This window comes from Gloeophyllum trabeum, assembly GCF_000344685.1.
Source record: "Gloeophyllum trabeum ATCC 11539 unplaced genomic scaffold GLOTRscaffold_00004, whole genome shotgun sequence".
Classification (NCBI taxonomy): Eukaryota; Fungi; Basidiomycota; class Agaricomycetes; order Gloeophyllales; family Gloeophyllaceae; genus Gloeophyllum; species Gloeophyllum trabeum.
The window spans coordinates 1,876,032-1,894,909 of NW_006920413.1; the positions used below are offsets into that span (position 1 = coordinate 1,876,032).

At 52.7% G+C, this 18,878-nt stretch overlaps 7 protein-coding genes across 7 annotated transcripts; 2 read left to right on the forward strand and 5 right to left on the reverse strand.

Annotated features, from left to right (window-relative positions):
* Positions 1-10: 10 nt before the first annotated feature.
* GLOTRDRAFT_127746 (uncharacterized protein) lies at positions 11-3,965 on the forward strand (the record flags this gene model as incomplete). Its single annotated transcript, XM_007866541.1, has 21 exons — positions 11-653; positions 717-837; positions 897-907; positions 967-978; positions 1,044-1,095; positions 1,163-1,304; positions 1,357-1,404; positions 1,463-1,550; positions 1,609-1,648; positions 1,702-1,780; positions 1,833-1,986; positions 2,040-2,051; positions 2,108-2,126; positions 2,192-2,584; positions 2,638-2,811; positions 2,864-3,128; positions 3,183-3,403; positions 3,449-3,530; positions 3,583-3,624; positions 3,685-3,862; positions 3,925-3,965. 21 exons carry the CDS (start codon positions 11-13, stop codon positions 3,963-3,965), a joined length of 2,817 nt encoding a protein of 938 aa, XP_007864732.1.
* A 50-nt stretch (positions 3,966-4,015) lies between these two features.
* Positions 4,016-4,550, reverse strand: GLOTRDRAFT_39199 (SET domain-containing protein; the record flags this gene model as incomplete). Its single annotated transcript, XM_007865802.1, has 4 exons — positions 4,016-4,116; positions 4,159-4,315; positions 4,371-4,385; positions 4,440-4,550. Coding segments are annotated over 4 exons (384 nt in total), but the record flags the coding sequence as incomplete, so codon positions are not given.
* Positions 4,551-5,421: 871 nt separating this feature from the next.
* Positions 5,422-8,788, reverse strand: GLOTRDRAFT_137734 (uncharacterized protein; the record flags this gene model as incomplete). Its single annotated transcript, XM_007866315.1, has 10 exons — positions 5,422-5,618; positions 5,671-5,797; positions 5,852-5,893; positions 5,951-6,285; positions 6,344-6,623; positions 6,682-7,515; positions 7,568-7,968; positions 8,030-8,080; positions 8,131-8,661; positions 8,731-8,788. The coding sequence occupies 10 exons, from the start codon at positions 8,786-8,788 to the stop codon at positions 5,596-5,598; spliced, it is 2,682 nt and encodes an 893-aa protein (XP_007864506.1). The 3' UTR covers positions 5,422-5,595.
* Positions 8,789-9,016: 228 nt separating this feature from the next.
* GLOTRDRAFT_58724 (TRP-domain-containing protein) lies at positions 9,017-11,929 on the reverse strand. The gene is made up of 5 exons (XM_007866316.1): positions 11,754-11,929; positions 11,522-11,663; positions 11,355-11,470; positions 10,260-11,297; positions 9,017-10,207 (listed from the first exon to the last, which is right to left on the reverse strand). Exons 2-5 carry the CDS (start codon positions 11,607-11,609, stop codon positions 9,293-9,295), a joined length of 2,157 nt encoding a protein of 718 aa, XP_007864507.1. The 5' UTR covers positions 11,610-11,663; positions 11,754-11,929; the 3' UTR covers positions 9,017-9,292.
* Positions 11,930-12,158: 229 nt separating this feature from the next.
* Positions 12,159-15,350, reverse strand: GLOTRDRAFT_115351 (OPT oligopeptide transporter; the record flags this gene model as incomplete). Its single annotated transcript, XM_007866317.1, has 17 exons — positions 12,159-12,275; positions 12,331-12,356; positions 12,494-12,630; positions 12,679-12,893; positions 12,944-12,996; positions 13,048-13,122; positions 13,179-13,402; positions 13,454-13,896; positions 13,949-14,006; positions 14,057-14,094; positions 14,139-14,349; positions 14,402-14,531; positions 14,588-14,777; positions 14,832-14,939; positions 14,989-15,011; positions 15,071-15,225; positions 15,259-15,350. 17 exons carry the CDS (start codon positions 15,348-15,350, stop codon positions 12,159-12,161), a joined length of 2,295 nt encoding a protein of 764 aa, XP_007864508.1.
* Positions 15,351-16,290: 940 nt separating this feature from the next.
* Positions 16,291-17,335, forward strand: GLOTRDRAFT_137737 (F1 complex, OSCP/delta subunit of ATPase). Its single transcript, XM_007866318.1, has 3 exons — positions 16,291-16,854; positions 16,907-17,009; positions 17,062-17,335. Exons 1-3 carry the CDS (start codon positions 16,330-16,332, stop codon positions 17,070-17,072), a joined length of 639 nt encoding a protein of 212 aa, XP_007864509.1. The 5' UTR covers positions 16,291-16,329; the 3' UTR covers positions 17,073-17,335.
* Positions 17,336-17,471: 136 nt separating this feature from the next.
* On the reverse strand, positions 17,472-18,480 carry GLOTRDRAFT_38988 (alpha/beta-hydrolase; the record flags this gene model as incomplete). Its single annotated transcript, XM_007865787.1, has 3 exons — positions 17,472-17,767; positions 17,819-18,082; positions 18,138-18,480. 3 exons carry the CDS (start codon positions 18,478-18,480, stop codon positions 17,472-17,474), a joined length of 903 nt encoding a protein of 300 aa, XP_007863978.1.
* Positions 18,481-18,878: the final 398 nt, after the last annotated feature.

Sequence of the window (18,878 nt, forward strand, 5' to 3'; positions counted from 1 at the left end):
GTCTCCAGCGATGAAGGGCCTCGCAATGCTCGAGGTTCCTAATCACTCAAAACAAGTCCTGCGCACGGTCTGGGCTGCCCTTGGTCTACTTGCGGGCCTTCTCCTGTTCGTACAGACTCAGGGACCCCTCTGGCAGCGACGACGTGTGCCGGCGCATGCATCCGCAACCATTGCCAAATGCCTCGCAAATGACTTGCCGCCCGGTCCTCCAGCCGACTTTCACAAGAGAAGATATTCGGACAGGTTCGCCCCCGGTACTAAGCCCGTATTGATCAAGAACGCTCGGATATGGACAGGGGCGCACAACGGCACGGAAGTCGTCAGAGGAGGGATCCTCCTCGACAAGGGAATGATACAGGAGGTAGGCCGTATTTCCAGAGGAACCTTGGCCAAGTATAAGCATCACTTGTTGGTATACGACGCTGAAGACCGCTTCGTTACCCCGGGCATTGTGGATGTACACTCGCACATTGGCGACGCATCCTCTCCGGAACTTGAAGGTGCGAGCGGCGACGACAACTCTCCCAAGGGCCCTATCCTCCCTTGGCTCCGATCGCTTGACGGTCTGAACACACATGACGATTCGTATGCCTTGTCTATTGCTGGTGGAGTGACGACCTCGCTCGTACTTCCTGGATCTGCCAATGCTATCGGTACATACACTTTCTCTAAATGTGATGGTCGTCTGAGTCGAATCGCTTGCTTCACCTATGTAGGCGGCCAAGCGTTTGCTATAAAGCTGCGTAGGACAGCCGAAAGGTCCCCAACTTCGATGTTACTTGAGCCGCCATATGAAGTCGTGGGTGGGCACGGACCGCCCAGATGGCGATATATGAAGTGAGAAATCATGCTCGGTCCATTTGCACTGATATCGATGTCTGTGAGGTTGCCTCCAGACATGCATGCGGTACGTAGTCGTCGTAGTATCATTTTGGCTGATGCGCTGCATCCTAACACCCGGCGTAGGCGAGAACCCCAGTCAGTAGCTGTGCTATATGCGCGCATATTTTGCATTATTGAGACGATACACCCTTCCGTCTAAGGCAGAGTATATGGCCAGACCCGCATGGATACCGTCTGGGCTTTCCGCGAAGCGTCAGTCCCCCTTTGCGCTCATATGAATGCAATTCGGTATAACCCCCCCCCCCTACTTATAACACAGCTACAACAAAGCTAGACAGATTAAGCAAGCTCAGGATGCCTACTGCTCGCGAGCTCTCAACGGCCAATGGGAGGATCTCGGGGAATATCCCGAAGATTTACAATGGGAGGCCCTGGTTGCTACACTCCGAGGTAAAGTGAAGGTGATGTGGGACGGATTGTACCTGCAGAAACTTTACCGATCAATCTCTCCAGGTGCAAACCCATTGTTACGAGGCCGTCGACTTGGATGATATAGTCAGGGTATGCTCCATACCCATTTTGTTATCTGAGAGAGGCTTTGCGACGGAATGTCCGATAGCTCTCGAACGAGTTTGAGTTTCCCATCTCGGCCTTCCATCATGCGAGTGAGGCATACCTCGTACCGGATGTCTTGAAGCGAGCCTACGGTGTGTCTGATACCACCACCGTCGTCATGTCGTCTCATAGTGCAACCTTGTTGGACAGGCCACACACCTGCCGTCGCCCTTTTCGCGACAAACTCAAGGTAGATGGCCGTAATCTTCGGCCCCCTGATCTCTCCTGAGGCATAGTAACTAGATACAAGCGAGAAGCATATCGCGGCTCCGAATTCGCTGCACGCATTCTCGCGGAGAATGACCTGGATGTCGTGATGAAGGTGATTCCGGCGCGGTCTGCCCGTGAAAATGAGTCTGAGGTATTGGATACAGAGCGACCATCCCGTCTTGAACTCGAGGTACCTGCTGTACGAAGCCCAGCAAGCCTTTTACTATGGTCTCCCCGAGAACCTGGCTATTGCCGCGGTTACTAGCACATCCGCCAAGGTTCTGGGATTGGATCATAGGATTGGGTACATCAAAGGAGGTGCGTCAATGCCTTCGTTTGCTTTATGATGCACATCTCACTATCTTGCGAAGGCTGGGATGCTGGTATGATACGTGTTCACCCTCGTTTCTTCGTGTCTAACGAAACGACTTTGTATTAGATCTTGTCATCTGGGATAGGTATGCAGTGATGGGTTGCAGTCACTTTGATGATATTGTACACGTCTTGACCCTTCTACTCATAGCCATCCTCTGGCACTCGGTGCCACGCCTACCCAAGTATTCATTGATGGCATACCTCAGATCGAGTCTCCTCACATCGTAAAGAAGCCTAAGAACTTCCAGCACACACCCAAGGTACCCAACTTTGACAAGGAAGCCGCGGATGCTGTGCAGTACGAGGGTTTGCCCCCTCTGGCTCCTAAACCTGCATCTTCGAGAGTGGTGCTCTTTGCTAACGTCAGCAGTGTGTTCCTACCGCGTGGTGAGGAGGTGCATCATGCTCAGCTGCAAGAGTCTGGTGTTGTCGTTGTCGAAGAAGGAAAGATTACCTGTGTGGGCACGTCTGCGTCCTGCGTGCTGTTGGAACTAGCCGAGGAACCGGAGTTGATAGATCTGAAAGGTGGTTCGCTGTCCCCGTAGGTGGTCCCTTAGGGTGGCGTTAGGGTGGCTACTGAATTACGCTCTGCAGCGGACTGGTAACGTTCGGGTCGCCTTTGGGCCTGGTACACATGGAGGGGGAAACTTCGACCGCGGATGGCTGGGTCACAGACCCTCTCGAGAGCCTTGTGCCTAAGATTCTCGGAGGCGACGTCGCAGTCGTGCGCGCTGCCGATGGATTGGAGTTTGCAAGTAGGGATGCCCTGTGAGTTATATCTACTGCTTTCAGCCGCGTGCTGATCTATGTAATTTTCCAGTCTGGCATATCGATTCGGCGTAACTAAAGCCATCACTGCTCCCGTTACTGCTGGATTCATCTCGGGACTTGGAGTCAGCTTCTCCACGGGAGCAGCACATAGGCTAGAAGAAGGTGCCGTTATTCAGGAGGTGACCGCTCTGCACGTCTCTATCCGATACTCTGGTGGCACGCCTAGTATAAGCACCCAGATAGCTGCATTGCGGCGTCTGCTCTTAGACCTACCGAAGGGGGACGCTGGGCGTTGGTTCGAGAAAGTGGCGCAGGTAGGTCGTCCTATGGCCATTGCGTGTCTGTCACCTGACAGACTTCATGAACAGGGGAGGATAACTCTCGTAGTGGAAGCTCATAGTGCAGATGTGATTGCAACATTGATTCTCCTTAAGAGGGAGATCGAGGAAACCAATAGCGTCAATCTCAAGATGACTATTACCGGAGCTACTGAGGCCCACTTGCTTGCTGCAGAGATCGCACGTGCCAACATTGGGATCATAGTGAACCCTTCAAGGCCTTTCCCTGCTGTATGGGAGTCTAGACGGGTGTAAGTCTCAGACACTTCTGGGTACTTCTTTTAATGCCGCGATAGTCTTCCAGGGCCGCCCTTGACGCGGGATAGTGCAGTATCGCTGCTACTCAAACACAATGTCACAGTTGGATTAGGGATCGAGGTAAGCATCAGAGAGTAGGGGTAGTTCTCATCTTTACTGACAATACGTCCAGGAGAAATGGAGCGCCCGCAACTTGGCTTTCGACATTGCATGGGTAAGTGGATTTATGGAGTACGCGCGGTAGGTTTAGGTCACGCATATTCGATGACTGCAGGCTGCCTTGGAGACGGGTGGCGACATCACCAAAGCACAAGCGGTTGCCCTCGGGTCCACAAATATTGAAATACTACTTGGCGGGAGGGTGGAAGTTGAACAGGCAGCTGAACTGGTTGCTAGACAAGGTGGTGATCTCTTCGACGTCGACAGCAAAGTAGTGGCTGTCATCGCCCCGCGTCAGGGGCAAGTCCATATGTTCTAAAAATACAGCTAGCACTTCATGTCCACTCGACGACAGCGTATCGTAGAAACAAATATAATCCGGTCGCTTTCTTGTGACTATGGATTGGGGGAAATGCGAGCGAGACTGGTCACTAGTCAGTCGTGCACTAAAACATTCTGCCTTTGCAGTTCCGGGCACCACATTTGCACGGGACATAGATCGCATCGTCATGGTCCGGCATCGAAGGGCCCGTTGCCTCTTCCTGCACTCATTATGCGTAAACCGTTCAGAGCGCATGGATTAAAACACGTACCTCATCTTCATCAGGAGGCCCAGTGTAGGAAAAACACAATTCTTCGTATGCTTCAACGTCTCTTCGGGTAAAAACTGTCAGCAGAGGCTTTTCAATATTTCCCTCGTTGATGTAGCAAGGGACCAGAGAGCAGTTTGGATCGCAGCTATGGTTCTAAGAAGTGCTGTGATCACCGATTTGCAGCAAACCGCGATAAACGGAGGCATACCAAAAATCGCGTGAACTATGGATTTGTCGTCAGTATGGCACAACTTCGGCAAGGTATCAGAGCACGTACATTCCCAGCATGGTAGGCGTCTACCGTATACGTGACTTCCCAGTCTTCGACTTCCTTCCGTATGTACCAGAAATCGATATCAAAAAGGTATGTTCTGCCGAATTTGTTGTATTTGCTGTACTTGCAGTCATTTCAGGCACTCCGGGCGTATGCAAGGAGGATAACGTACAGGCCTCTCTGTTCACCCTCTGCATCAGTAAGCAATTCCCCAGCATAAATGCCGATATAGGTGCCGCAGGGAATTCGCTTATCGCCGGCAAATACTCCTGCAAAGATGGCTTAGTGGAATACAAAACTCCAAGAATATTAGCTATAGTCATACCCCATCCCTTGGACTTTGTCTTCACAATATTGATCGCACAGGCTCGTCCATGTTGAACAACCTGCAGATCACTGCAGTAATGGCTTTCACTGAGGATTGGTTCTACTTACCCGATTTCTACACTCGTCCGAGCAACCACAGAGATCATTGCATTCAAAGATGGGGTAATCCATCATTGACCGTTTCAGCCGACCTTTCTCATCATACAGGAAACCCTTTACGCCCTCGGTGTATTTCTCCTGTCGGCGCAAACAGGAGCATGTCTTGGATTTCGGGTCGCACGGTCCTTTGCAGCCACATCCTCGCAACCTTGAATGATCCGGTCCGGGAACACCTTTGCCATGCCACATGTAATTGGAATAGTGAAATTCCCATGGAGGCGTAACTTCGTCATCACCGTCTATAGGGTTGTATATGCGGATCACAGGAGCATCCGGCTCGTCTTCAGCAGTGCTCTCGCTCATTGTGGCTTCGAATATGACCCTGGCGAAGTCAGATTTAAGATAGCTTGACGGGAGTGAGTTCATATGGTCTTGAAGTAAATGAGGAAGGTCTTCAGCCCTATGACAAGTTGGGACAATCTCCTTCTCGAGGGCTGCTGTATCCAATGAGATATCTCTGATCCCTGACGTAATCTCTTCCGATGCTTGACTACGGCCCCTTGCACGGATTCGACCCGGTCTAGAGGTCAGCTCATCCAAGTTGGCATCTATTATATCCATTGGGAGGCTTGATTGTGAGCCTTCCGTTTCTGGGGACGAGTGAGAAGCCGAAGATGGACGAGACGAGCGCACAGAACGTGAGCCTCGAGATCTCAGCCGTGCACGCGGCCGATTAGTCGTTTCGCCGTCCAACTCCTGCAACGCATTCAGTGCTCGTTAGTGGCTCAGCATGCCCTCGGTGATAAACGGAAGCTTGCCTGGTAAGAATCGGGATATCCGAGGTCCATCGCGTCTCCTTGGGAAGAGACGGGCGAATAGAAGCGTTGTGCACGACGAGAAAGCGGCATCTCCTCGTCCGAAGACGCTGTATCCGACTGGGGAGGGACTTAGACTTCTGGACTACGAGCGCGAGAGATGGGCAAGCTCACTGCATGACCGTCCACTGCATCTCCCTCAAAAAAACCTAGAGCCTTCTCTCGCAGGAATGAGGATAATCTGCTTTGCTGTGACAAGTGTGGAAGACTCACAGGGTGCTCTGAGCCAGCTTTATCGGCGAAGGGTTTCTCAGAACTTGCGCTAATCGCTTCAGGTACGCTGGGAAACAGATGCTGCGATGAAGACGGCTGTGGCATGGAGAGTCTCGCAGGTACATGCGAGCTCTCATTCATCACAGGATCTACCGTAGAGGGAACACGAAGCCTAGCTCCGCGCCTAGAAGGACCTAATAACTCATTACGCATCTCCGACATTTCTTCAGGGGTAATTGGACGTTGCACAAGCATAAGAGGACTCCCTTCAGAAGAAGTAACGGCCGTAGTGAACGGAAGCGCGTGCTCTGCATCGTAGGTATCCTCGCTTTCCCCTGCGTGCACGCAAGGTCACATTAGCATAAATAGAGAATACTCATGAGAGGGACAGACCAGTCAAGTCACTCTCATAGTTAGGGAGCACTGCTCTCAATCGTAATGCTTCAGCCAAAATTGCTTCCGAGTCACTTATGTTTTCGTCCTCGGAGTCGATCGTTAGATCAATAACCTGCTGCTCCTCTTGGTTGTGGGGGAAGAGCGTCGCCGAAGTAGGATATATTTCGTCACCGGAATAGGGTCGCGGTAGTGGACCCGCTGCAACAAACGTAACTCCCAGTTCAGGTCGCACAAATGGCAAGGGGTCCTCGCTGGAAGGAGATACGGGATCTTTATCCTTATACAGCGAGTAATGGTCAGAGATGTAAATGTCGGCTATGCCGCGGCGCACTCACCTGTGATGGACCAGAGTCCTTGTCTCCCGACATTTCAGCTGTGGCTTGAGGAGTAGGACAATCGTCATTGCTCGGCTGAATACCGTGCTCCACTTCACCGCGCGACACATATTGGCCAGGCTCCAGTAGGTCTTCCACTCTGCCTTCACTTGAATCAGACAACTCATACCCTTGACTAGGCGATGTGGGCTCAAGGATATCCGCCGGCGGAGGGCTACGAGGTGGAGGGGTCTCGTTCCCCAGTTGGTTAGAGCTTGCGGAGGGCTGTTGAGAGAGAAACGGTTCTGCTTGAGAGAGCGAGCCACGGCTGGTTTGTTGACTAGACCTTCGACGATAAAAGCGTGCCCATAGACCTGTCTCGCGGGAATATTTGGAGCCCTTATAGACGGCTTTATTGGATGGTTTGGCGGATGCAGAAGGCGAGCGCTCTGCTAAAGATGGACTTTGTGAAGGAGAGTCGCTAGTAAGGTTGCTTGCTGTTGTGCGAAGAGACTCGATGGGACACGTGTTCAGCTCCTCCGGAAGTGCAGTAGAGGAGTCCGGGGAGTTGTCATCAAGATCACCGGCATCATGTCCTGTGGACAATACGGCTTGGCCCGAATTTGGCTCCCGAGAGAAGTGCTGTAAGCCCTGAATGTCAACAGGTGAGTTTTCCGTTTGATGTTGAACCGCACTATCTTCAGGACCGGCGAGCCTGTCATTTGACGCCTCTGGAGGGTCCGCATCAGTCCCGACAGTTTGTGCTAAGTCTAATGGGTCTTCATCTCCGAGATCCGGACCCGGCGACTCGTTCATGCGAAGAGCGTCGTCGTTATCGAAGACGGGGTCCGGCATCTGAAGGAATACAGTTATCCAAAGTGCACCACGGTTAGATGGGCCGGCTTACGGGTTCATGGGCTTCCTGAGCAATGTTATCCTCACCAATTGTAGCATCTTCTATCTCTGCATTTCGCTCGGGATTATTTATGGCAGGGAAGGCAGGCGGCGACATTGCAGCGGGGCTAGATGTAATAGGCTGCTGGAGAGCCAAGTGATCCTCTCGACCTTCCTCATCATCACTACAAAGGTCAATAACATCGGTGTCTTGACGAATTGCAGGTGTAGAGGAAGGTGGTTTGACTCGCACAACCGAGGGCGTGTCTTGCTCGTTCTCGCTGTCGGACTGGAGCTCAATGGGATCAGTCTTGCGACCCGTTTGCGAGAACGATAGGCGAGGATGTGAGGGTGCCAGATCGATGAAGTCAGCTCCATTAGTGCTGGACGAGGTGCTTTTCCTATGTTTAGGCCCTGTGTATGCGGAAATGGAATGGAATGAGATGAATGTGAGTCTCCTAGTCGAGACACTGACATCGAAAAGCGGGAGGTGCTGTTTGAGGCGAACTCTGGGGCTTGGATTTGTCTGTACGACGACGTCAGGAATTCTCACTCTCCCCGGGACTAAAGTCAAACCTTTTCCCTTATCTCTCGGGGTGAAAAACGCCGAAAAAAGCTGAGGATCTCTGGGGAGACGAGACTCTGGCTTATATTGTGACGCGGGTGATGCTCTTGCACGGTTGTCCCTCGTCGGTGACGACGTAAGTCCATTGGACGGTCGTCGCTGGCTGCCCCGTGCTCGAGATAGTAACGTCGAAAGCTCAGGAATGTCAGGAGAATCAGCATTCTCTCTCGATGCCACTGCTTCATGTCGCTCAGAAGAAGGGTTCTTGGAAGAGCTGTGCAGAGCAGTCGAGAGCGGACTTGCCGCAACGGACTTAGCAGGTTGCTTACGCTTGCGCGGAACTGGTCGACCGCTCAACGTGTAAGCTGGAAGGTCACCACTTGTCTCCGTGTCAAGCACTCTCTGCCTTTTCCTCTCCTTTGGAGACGCTCCCACTGGGGCTCTGCGTTTCTGCGTTGCGGTGTTTGAGTGTCCTAACTCATCATCCTCTGGCTCCAGCTCGTCATTCGACGACTGGGACACGGGAGACGAAGCACCGCTCTCTAAAGAAATAGTGTGAATCCAATGTCCGGACAAAGATCGAAACCTGCATGTGCCTGAGCATCACGGACCTTCTCCAGGTTGGAGGGTAGCCCATCCTGGACCGGGCGATGACTCCGGGAACGGCATGTAAGATGCGATCTCCTACAATCCGCAGGTGCTGTTCCAGCCCGCAAACACACACGCAAGGGTTGAACGTTGAGCGCTTGAGCGGCTCAGTCACAAGTGGCGGCAGTATTGGCCGGGGTTAGGTGCGAGCTCAGCTTCTTCAGCCACAGACGCGTAGCTGTCACGCGAGCAGATTCCACGGCCACTTGTCACGTCCTGTTATCGAGACCGTGATACACGATACATTCATTCATTCGATAACCAGAAACCCTAAAGGATACATAATGGTCTTTACAGCAAAAATCTATAGTCGTAAAAGGCATTCTGATAATTAGCCCGAACCCTAAAATACATATTCTACGGTAAAACGAATGTGGTCACACAGAAAGATGCAGTAGAACTAGTGCAGATGTAGAAAAGCCAGGCAAATGCATTGTGACGATCGAGTGAGATGCAGATAACATTAGATGCAATGAAGATCCTTCGATGCGACTGAACGATGCGAGTCTAGAATGAATGAGTCCTTCAAAAATGCTCTTGGTGAGGCGGTAAGGGCTCGAGATGAGAAAGGGGAGTCCGTGATGGTGTAGAGTACTGCGATCCTTCTGGTGAATAATGGGAATATTGGGAGGGGATGGTCGATTGCCGCAACGAACGTCTCGATTGAGACGAGTCATTCAACGTCGAATCAGAGTTCTCGCGCTGGAACTCGGGATAGGGGCCCTGCGCTGCACGATCTTCAAGCTTATCCTCCGGCGACGGAAGCTGACGCCAACTACCACGTCGGCTCTTCTCGATAGTCTCACCCTTCTCCAAGATAGAGGACTGCGCAGAGTTCTTGTGACGACGCCACAGGTTCGACAGGCCAAGGTTCACCACAATATTGATGAACATAACGACAACAGCCACAGCCCAGATCACGGCAATCACAGCGCCAATAACGGTTCGCGGGATGGGCTTGACGTTCAGGCGCTCGATGAAGGACACCATGAGCCCCGTACAAATAAGCCGTACAATAGCCAGGTAACCCGCTAGGAAATCGCCGCCCCGACGTCTGAACGGTTTAAGGGTCACAACGGCGACAAAGACAGCAAACTCGATGATAATGAGCGCGATAACCTGCGTTGTGCCGCTCGCCTTCGCGAATGATACGAACAGCGCCTTGAGGAAGGCCCCGACAATCAGAGGAGCGAAGAAGTAATAGCGAGGATTGCGGTATTGCGCATACAATGGCCCGTTTGCTTGCAGGTGATCGGTATGCGTGTAAAGCGCGAAGGGCGATGAGTCGCGAGCAAGGCGTAGGGTGACGAAGGAGGGCCACAGCACATATGCAACGATGACGAGGAACATGATCACGGAAAGCAGGACAGCAAGCCACGAGTCTTTCAAGGTCCACTGGTAGAAGGTGAAGATCACGACTGGAGAGAAAGCGAGGAAGGCCTGGTTGACTCGTTAGTGAGGTGCGGTGGGACGCTCGACGAACGCAACTCACCAGTCGTAGACCCCACGCTCTCGCAAAAGCAGAGTAGCGATCCTCGAATTCCAATACACTCTCTCGTTGGCCCCACCGAGAACGCGTCAGTAACAGCGCCAAGCCGTATCCAACGGCGAGAGCAGCCGAAGCGATCGCGATCATAATGAGGACCACGAGGAAAATGGTCATGAAAGCATTGCCTGTTGAAATGCCAACAGAGTTGACGTAGATAGGGATGCCCGCTTGCAGAACATTATCGGAATCAGTGGTGACTGTGGCGACGTCTCGCGTCGCCAGAACGGAAGTGTTGCGAGGGGAGGCAGCAGAAGGGAAGATGAACCCTTTAACGAAGTCCATCGACGGCAATGCGCCAGCCTTTGCAATGAGACTTTCCGGAACCACGTAATCTTGATTATACGGACTGAGCCGACGGTTCACGAGACTCACAGCATTCCCGCTACTGGAGTCCGCAAGGTGACCACCGGTCTTGTGTCGCATATTGTTGATAGAGTTCTGCATAGATGAAGTGAAGGACATTGGGAAGAGCCCCATCGCCCATGAGAAGTTGAGTGTGAAGGCGCGGTAGAGGGATGAATAATTGAGGTCCAGGAACGCAGAAGTAGCTATCGCCTGGTAGAGATAAATTAAGTCTAGGAATCGGAAGGGTGCGAGGGATTCGGGGATGATGGAATGCCAGATTGCAGACAGGAAGGCAAGAATGGCCACGGCGCCAGTTGCCCATTCGACGCCCGGTTGATGTGTTGACCATCCATTGGACAGAGTGGACTGGACGCACGCCTTGAGATCGCCGGTACTGACTTCGTTCAGCTTCAGCTGCGCGAAAGCCTCCAGGTCGGGAACCTGGTATGCGATTCCCGGAACTCTGGACGACACGTCCAGAGAGGAAGGTAACTGAATGGTCTCCGAGCCGTTCAGTTGGTACTGAGGGAGAGGGCAGAGGGCACCGCTTAGGACATCACATAAGTTAATCGTGAAGTTCCATGTCAAGCCGTAGACATTCAAGTAGAGGTTCGCTGTCACGTTCGCGTCCTTTTCCTGAGAAGCGTCTTTGTCAGACTGGGGCAGGGTGAAACGCGCTGCACAAAAACTTACAACGCTAGCGGCCGACACGTTGAAGAAAACGGAGGAGTTGTCGGCAAAGTATTTGACATCAAACTGTGAGATGAGAATGGCTTCGGGTGGGGAGCAGTACGACACGGAAGAGGTAACTGAAGGAAGGCATTAGCAGGCGCGCTTCACCGGTAGGAATTGGTACGCACATAGAGACTTTTCGCGACACTCGACGAAAGGCGAAAGGATCAAAAGAGCCGTCGCGAAGTGTCGCAGCCTGGCGACTGATAAACGCATGGGAGGCGGAAAGTTTGGAAGGATGGATATCGGGATGTGGAAGGTTTAGGCCAGCTATTGGTGGTAGATAAAAGAAAAGAGTGAATAGCGCACAGGTTAGCCTCATGGAAACAGTGAGCATTGTGCGCTGTTAAATGGACTCACGAGGTAGGGTAGTCTATTGTTCTCGCGTGTAACGTAATTAGAACAAGGACGACCACAACGACGACGACGACGACAAGAGCAGCGCGGACGAGGGTAGAGCAGGGGTGCCCGTTGTCATGCGCGTCGCTGAGGTTATATAGGGAGCGGCAGCGAGGTCGACGTAGGTGTGGTGAGCGAGAGCCAAGAAATGGAGCTGACTGTCAAACATAGCGGGCCTTGCGTCTTATGCATGCTTTGTGCCCAGCGTGGGAACCCTCCAGCCGACCCGCCGACGCGCTCGGGAATCTCACCCCGCCGCGCCTTCCGAGGTTCCATCCTCGTCCGCAGCATCATTCGTGACAAACGTTTTATTACAGACCAAGTAGCTAAGTACAGCGAAGCCACAATGGTCGTCTACAAACGTTTCTAGCTGTTGATGTACAGGCATCGATCGTAGTTCCCGTTCTGGTTCGCGCCCCACCACTGCGGGAACAGGTGCGAGGACCCTGCCGCTCCAAACACTGCAAACGACAAGATGAACACCTAGCCAGCAGTCCATCAGCCAGGAACGTTGACGACACGATCCAGCTGCACTCACCATCACCTGCGTCCCGCCATCGAGAGCTGCCATGGATAGCCATCAGTGACATACATTACTCCTGACCGGGAGCTGTCGTGCGGGGACTGCAGCCAACGCTCCATGCCTCGCGCATCCGCGCCGCGCCCAGCACGATTCTCCCGGCTCAAGCTCAACCACTCACCAGCGCCAAGAATATAGTTGTACTTCGCGAACCAGCCAGGGTACCGCGTCCGGAGCCACCACTGGGAGAACCACGCAATCGCAAAGTACGATAGGATCGACGAGTTTATCCCTACGCAAAGCCACCCGATATAGTAGCTAGAACAATATCAGTCCAGCATCACCTCTGCAGCGGTGCTAGCTCACCAGATCACAGGCGTGTACAGGTAGTCCATTCTCAGTTTCGGCCATTTCTTGTGCACATACCAGAAGGGAATAGGAACGACCAGACCGACCAGGTATGCCCACGCGACCCACTGATAGCGCTTGCCTGCAGCAAATAGTTGATGGCTCAGGCCTCCCCATGCCACCGCCTGGGAATTGTACTGCTGCGGCTGTTGGCCTGACCAGACGTTCGTACCCTGAAGTGATCGTCAGACCGCGGCGAGCTCCCACTTCTGTGCGTACTGACCTCAACCGAGAGAAGGATGGGCCGCTGATTGTCGATGATGGAGTTCATCAGGACTGCAGTCTAAGTATCAGTATCTCTCCAAATGGCAAGTGGAAAGTACAGACTAAAATTCAGGACCGAGCCAATCAAGGTGCCTAGGAGCTGTGCCACGAACGCAGCTCGAGGAGGTAGCTTGGTGTCTAAGCAGAGATCAATGAGTTCCGAAGAGGCGTGAAGAGGTCCACAGCACACATACACTGCGCTATCTTAAGATCCCTGAGGAGCAGCTGTGCTTGCGAGACGGAGTTGTAACTGTACAACACGAAGTACATGTTCGCCATCGGTTTGCCGGGATGTAGGAAGCCGCCGATCATTTGGACGAACGGCTGGATGGCAAAAGGGAAACCTGTAATGGCGTACAGCGCACAGAAGAAAAGGACAGAGATGGCGGCCAGAAGCAGAGCGATGATGAATCCCCACCTGATCCCACATATAAATGGCTGTTGATCGTAAGTCAAGGGTAGCACTCACCAAGGCAAGGTAGAATCCGTCTTGTAGATGACAATTAGGGCCACCATGAATGAGAGTACGAGCGTCAAGAAGTACCAACTATTCGGGGCGTCAGGGTACTTGAGCATCTCCCGATAGTGCGGGTCCGTCTCGGGGTCTTCTTCCGCTACCTTGATTCCTTTGTCTTGCCAGAACCTCCAGTTGAACGAGGTCCACCACTTCCTGATGGCACTGGGACGCATCCACTCCCAGGCACCTTTCATGTCATCGCGGTTCCACAGCAGCAAATGCGTGATGGTTGCAGCGAGGCCAAGGTTGGTGCCGAGCAATTGGATAACCCACGTGGATGCATAGTAAGGAAGGCCTTGTTCCGCAAGAAGGGTGGGGTCGACCTCGTACTTGTCATTCAATATGAGCAACTGATCGTACACCGTGCCGTTCTCGTAGAAGAGGGTTTGCGACAGCTACCCGGCCCGATTGTCAGTAGGTGGTAAACAAGATGCATGAATGACCTACGAAAGGGAAATTCTGCGCTTTCCAGATGTTCTTGTAGTACACAGCGACGAAGACGACCCTATGACAGTGATCAGGATATCGGCACCTCAAAAATGATACTACTCTTACATGCAAAGAATATAACCCAGCAAGTTTGAAAACTGAGTCTCCGTCAAGACGAGGGCTTCTAATACACCAATAGATTACTTACCTGAGCCTTGAGAGGAATGGCGAAAGGATTTACTCCTCCGGAAATGTATTGCCAGTCCAAGCAAAGTGACAACAAGCCCAGCCCTTCATTTCCGTTGGTGCCACCGAAGATGCGTGTGAAGTCTGCGTTATTCTGGTCCGCGAGACAGAAAATGGAGAAGCCAGTGAGCAGCGGGAAAATCCATTCTGGCACAAGTTCCCAGAAGAATATCCTACGATGCAAAGATCAGGCAGAGCTCGATGCGGATAATCTGCGGCACTTACACGAAGAATGCGATAGTGAATAGCTTGAGTTTCTTCCGATTCGCGGCGCCCTTCTCGTACCACGCGTCGAACATGGCCACGAGGGGTAATGTACCGGGGTACAGCATCTTCGAGGGATACAAGAGAATGCCTAGCGTGAGATAACGTCAGTGCGCTGCTCCGGTACCCGATCGGACTTGGTCGTACGCCTCATTAGGCCCGCAATCCCGTAGCCTATTAACTGGCTCGAGAAAAGCAGGAAAATCGACGCCGCAGCATTGGGAGTAATGTTGTAGTATAGCCGCTGCACTGCCAGGACCTCGGTACCAAGGGCAGAGTTGGCTGCGGCGCTGGACATGATCACAATGAAGGCATTCTCCTTTTTATTGAACGGTCCCTTAGGTGCGAGTCAGTAAGCATGCATGTTTATAACTGAAAACAGGTATCCTACAGGGTTGAGGTATCTGAACCAGCCGCGAGTAGGAATGAATGTCTCCATAGCTATACCTAGAACATATGATATTATAGCCAAGAACATGAGGGACACCAGCACCGTTTGCTATCACAGATATTAGTGAGGCTAGGACGGACAATTACGCTGGCCGTACCGGTTTGAAGTAATAGATCTCCGCTAAACACACTGTTGTGAGCACGTATTCAGTAGCCCATCGTTCCTAAAATTTCACCCACCAAGGACGCCACCGAAGCACGAGAGTCCGAGGCCGATGAAGAAAGACCGAAAAGTCCAGGGGTTAAGCGACGGGTCATCCTCCACTGAAATGACATGGGTGGCGATGTCCCGCTCGTCCTCCAGAACAGTCTCGCTCGAGCTGTCCGTTTCCTCGCTATGGGACTCGACGTCGGTCTTGGTATAGTACGTCTTCTCATCCACCGGACTGAGGAGCCGGCCACCCGCAGGTAACTGTTCCTCGATAGAGGACATACGTCGCAATCCTTCGACACTTGCCATGGCGGAGAGGGACGGCACTCGTGGACAGTTTCACGCATCGGACTGGGGCTTATTAAGTATGCCAGAGCGACACCATGTCATAGCGAATGTGGTCGCGCGATAAGGGCCTATTCTTACACAGGACCTAAACTGGCTTGTCAGGATGGCAAAAATCTGGCATCGGCAGAACCTTCTAGTGGAGGTCCGCAGACAGAAGTCTATATTGGAGCGTGTTCCACCAGGTCTGCACAGGGCTGTGGGAAGGTTGAAACCAGAGGAATCCTAAATATATGTTAGGGCTTCGGATCCTGAAGTACGCATGCAAGAGGGGGCCTTCGGGAGAATCAACGGAGGCTTCAGTAAGCATCATCATATCTGTCTGTGTATGAAGCATTCGCGAAGTTACTTACATTCTTCCAGGAGGGCCCGGTACTTGGGTTGGTTTCCGCTGTGGTATAATTGACAGGAACTCGACGATGGTACCTTACGGAAGAGACTCTGGATGACGGAGGTGAAGCAAATGAGGGGTATCGGTGTCGCCGGCACCGAGACAGGAAGAGAGGGAGATACGCCGGGCATGATTGAACCGAAGTCACCGGTAGGATCACGACGGCATGGGGCAGAACGAACGAAAGGCCAGTTGTGGTTGCTATGACCGAATGAAGGATCCTCGAATTCGCGAAATGGCATCCTGGAAACTACATAGGGCCTCCGCCACAAACCGCAGGATTAATCCACTCAGCCAAGACGAAGGTAATGCGGCTACTTTCCAGAGTAATAAACAAATATGGTTGAAATGCGACAGCCCACCGTTCCGTTACACACTTACGAGGGGTACGAATGCAATTATAGTGGTACTGTGCAGAGGATACTTGGATGAATGACGATGCCAAGTAGAGTGCGGCATTGGCCGAGAAATTACAAGTCCGCCACGGTAGTCGGGAAATATTGGGACGAACGCAAGCAAGCACGCCAATACTCCAGAACATCCTCAGGGACGATGTTACTCTCCATCGCGCGCCCCGCCGCCGCCGCTACGGGTTTGGGCCGTCGTGCTGCCTCCGGCATTGCCCTCAAGTACTCCCAGGCGGTCTACAAGGCAGCCCTCTCCAAGTCTCCCCAGGTCCTTAACAAGGTCCAGACGGAGCTGAACGCGATTTCCTCGACGATCAAGGAGGTCCCGGAGCTGAACCAGTTTGTCACCAACCCCAGTCTTTCCGCTAAGGACCGCACAGCTGGTCTTGCGGCCCTCTACGCGCGCGCGGAGGGGACGGGTGCTAAGAAGGAGCCCGTGTCGGATATCACGAAGAACCTCTTCTCTGTCCTGTCGGAGAACGGGAGGTTGGCGGAGACGCAGGGCGTTATTGAGGGCTTCAACGAGCTGGTCGCTCAATATAAGGGTGAATTGACCGTGGTTGTCACGTCAGCGAACCCCCTTCCGAGGGAGACCCTTTCCCGGCTCGAGTCCACGTTGAAGCAGTCGCAGGCAGCTCAGCAGGCCAAGAGTCTCAAAATCACGAATAAGGTGCGTCACAGCCCACTTTTGATTTCATCCAGGTCTGAATTATCTCGTTTAGGTCAACCCAAGTATCTTGGGTGGGATTGTCGTTGACTTCGGCGACAAGACAATAGACCTGAGCGTGCAATCACGGGTGACTAAGCTCAACAACCTTCTGCAACGTGCGTACTTGTTCCTCGGTGCAGCAGGCTCAGATCTCACTTTACAATGTAGAGGCGGTTTGAGAGGTGGATGCTTAAAGTGGAGAGACTTATTTAGAGTTGGCAATGATACGGACTTGAAATGCCCAGCGATTTCTCTCCAGTCCGCCCTGCGACGTGCGCTCAGACGTTGCTGGTACGTCAACGTCATGTCCAAGTTCATCGGTCTGAGAGGCTTCGCCGCCTTCGGACCCGGAAGCCCAATCATAATGCACTTACCCGTGCGCCATCGACTGCCTATTCCGAGTCCCATATGTGGGAATCTCAATTTAATCATTGTTCAAGTGCGGTAGGAATGTTGTCTTTCGAAAGGAATACCAGTGTGGCAAAACGACGTTGCCACAGCTGACCGCACGTGAGTGTTCCAAGGATTGTCACAACACGAACACAGCGTGCAATGTGTGTAACCTCTGCGCAGCCATTCTACTTGCTCGGATGACTGAGCAACCACCTCAACCCGTCTACCGTGTCCATCATAAACCGCTTTGACTCCTCCTTATGTGGCCAGAATGCCCAGAACCCGTGCGGGACATTGTCATACTTCAGTAACTTGGTAGGAATCCCTAAATCTTCTCTGAGCTCTCGCTCGAACACGATTGCATCGTCGCGCAGCGGATCTAACTCGCAGACTTGCAAGAAGGTGGGCGGGAGACCGGCACGAGTTGCGTTGGGTGTATACAAGTTATACAGGGTGGAGTTGCCATCCGGCTTGTAGGCAGCTACAGGCAGATATCAGCGTGACGGTAATTCGAACGGCAGTCCATGCTGACCCTCGAACGTATCAATCAGCGACTGGTTGAGCGTTGCAGCGTTTTTCTGTTCCTCGTAGCTCTTGAGGTCGCCCTTATACTTCTCAGGGATATCATGGGAATCGAAGAAACACGGAACCATCAGCAGAAGTCCTGTTACTGGGGGAGAGAGCTGGTGGTCGCGTGCGAGGACTCCACACACTGCTGCAAGGTTCCCTCCCGAGGAGGTACCAGCGATAATAAAACCTTTTGACGGGTCTGCCTTCAGTTCAGCAGCGTTTGCCGCTGCCTGTATGCATGTATTAAACCTGACCTTCAGAAGTTAGCTGAAGCAGTGCACCCACCCATTTGGTGGCGTCCCAGCAATCATTTGGTGCTGCAGGAAATGGATGTTTGGGTGCGAGCCGGTAATCCACATTGACCACCACGCATCCAAGGTTCTGAACGAAGAGCCGGGAAGATTCGGTCTCGTTATGCAAGCCTCCTGCAACGAAGCCACCTCCGTGGAATATCATGACCAGCGGACTCCCATCAGCTGGAGGTGTTGCTGGACTGTGAAGACGGATTGGGATCTTGTGGCCGTCGGTCCCGGAGATGGAGATATCGACTTCCTTCACGCCTTGGACTTTTGTTGCCCAGTTGCCCTTCGCCTTCTTTTGTACGTCAATGTCAAGATAATCCATGCACCCAGAAATGTGGCCGGGGCTGCCAGTGCGTGGCCTCAGGCTAACTAGAATTCGCGTACGTAGATATAGCAGGAATTGTGGCACTGCTGGTCGCATGGAGAGCGGCCATTGATGCGGGGCTGATGATGCTCTCCGTGTGCGTGCGGCGGCTCTGCGGCCGAAAGACTGTCAGTGATCCTACATCAAGTGACAGTTACTAGTGCGAAACTTCCCATACTCAGAGATGTACCCGTCATGCAGGCAGATATGGTGCCGCCGTTCCAGCTAGAAGACCCCGAAGGTCGCCCCCGTCTTTATCGATACAGTAAGTAAAGCGGTAAAGACAGCAGTGCAAATATTATAGTAAGACGGAGCATCGACATCGGATCAGTCAGGGAGGATCCTAGTAGGTCGAA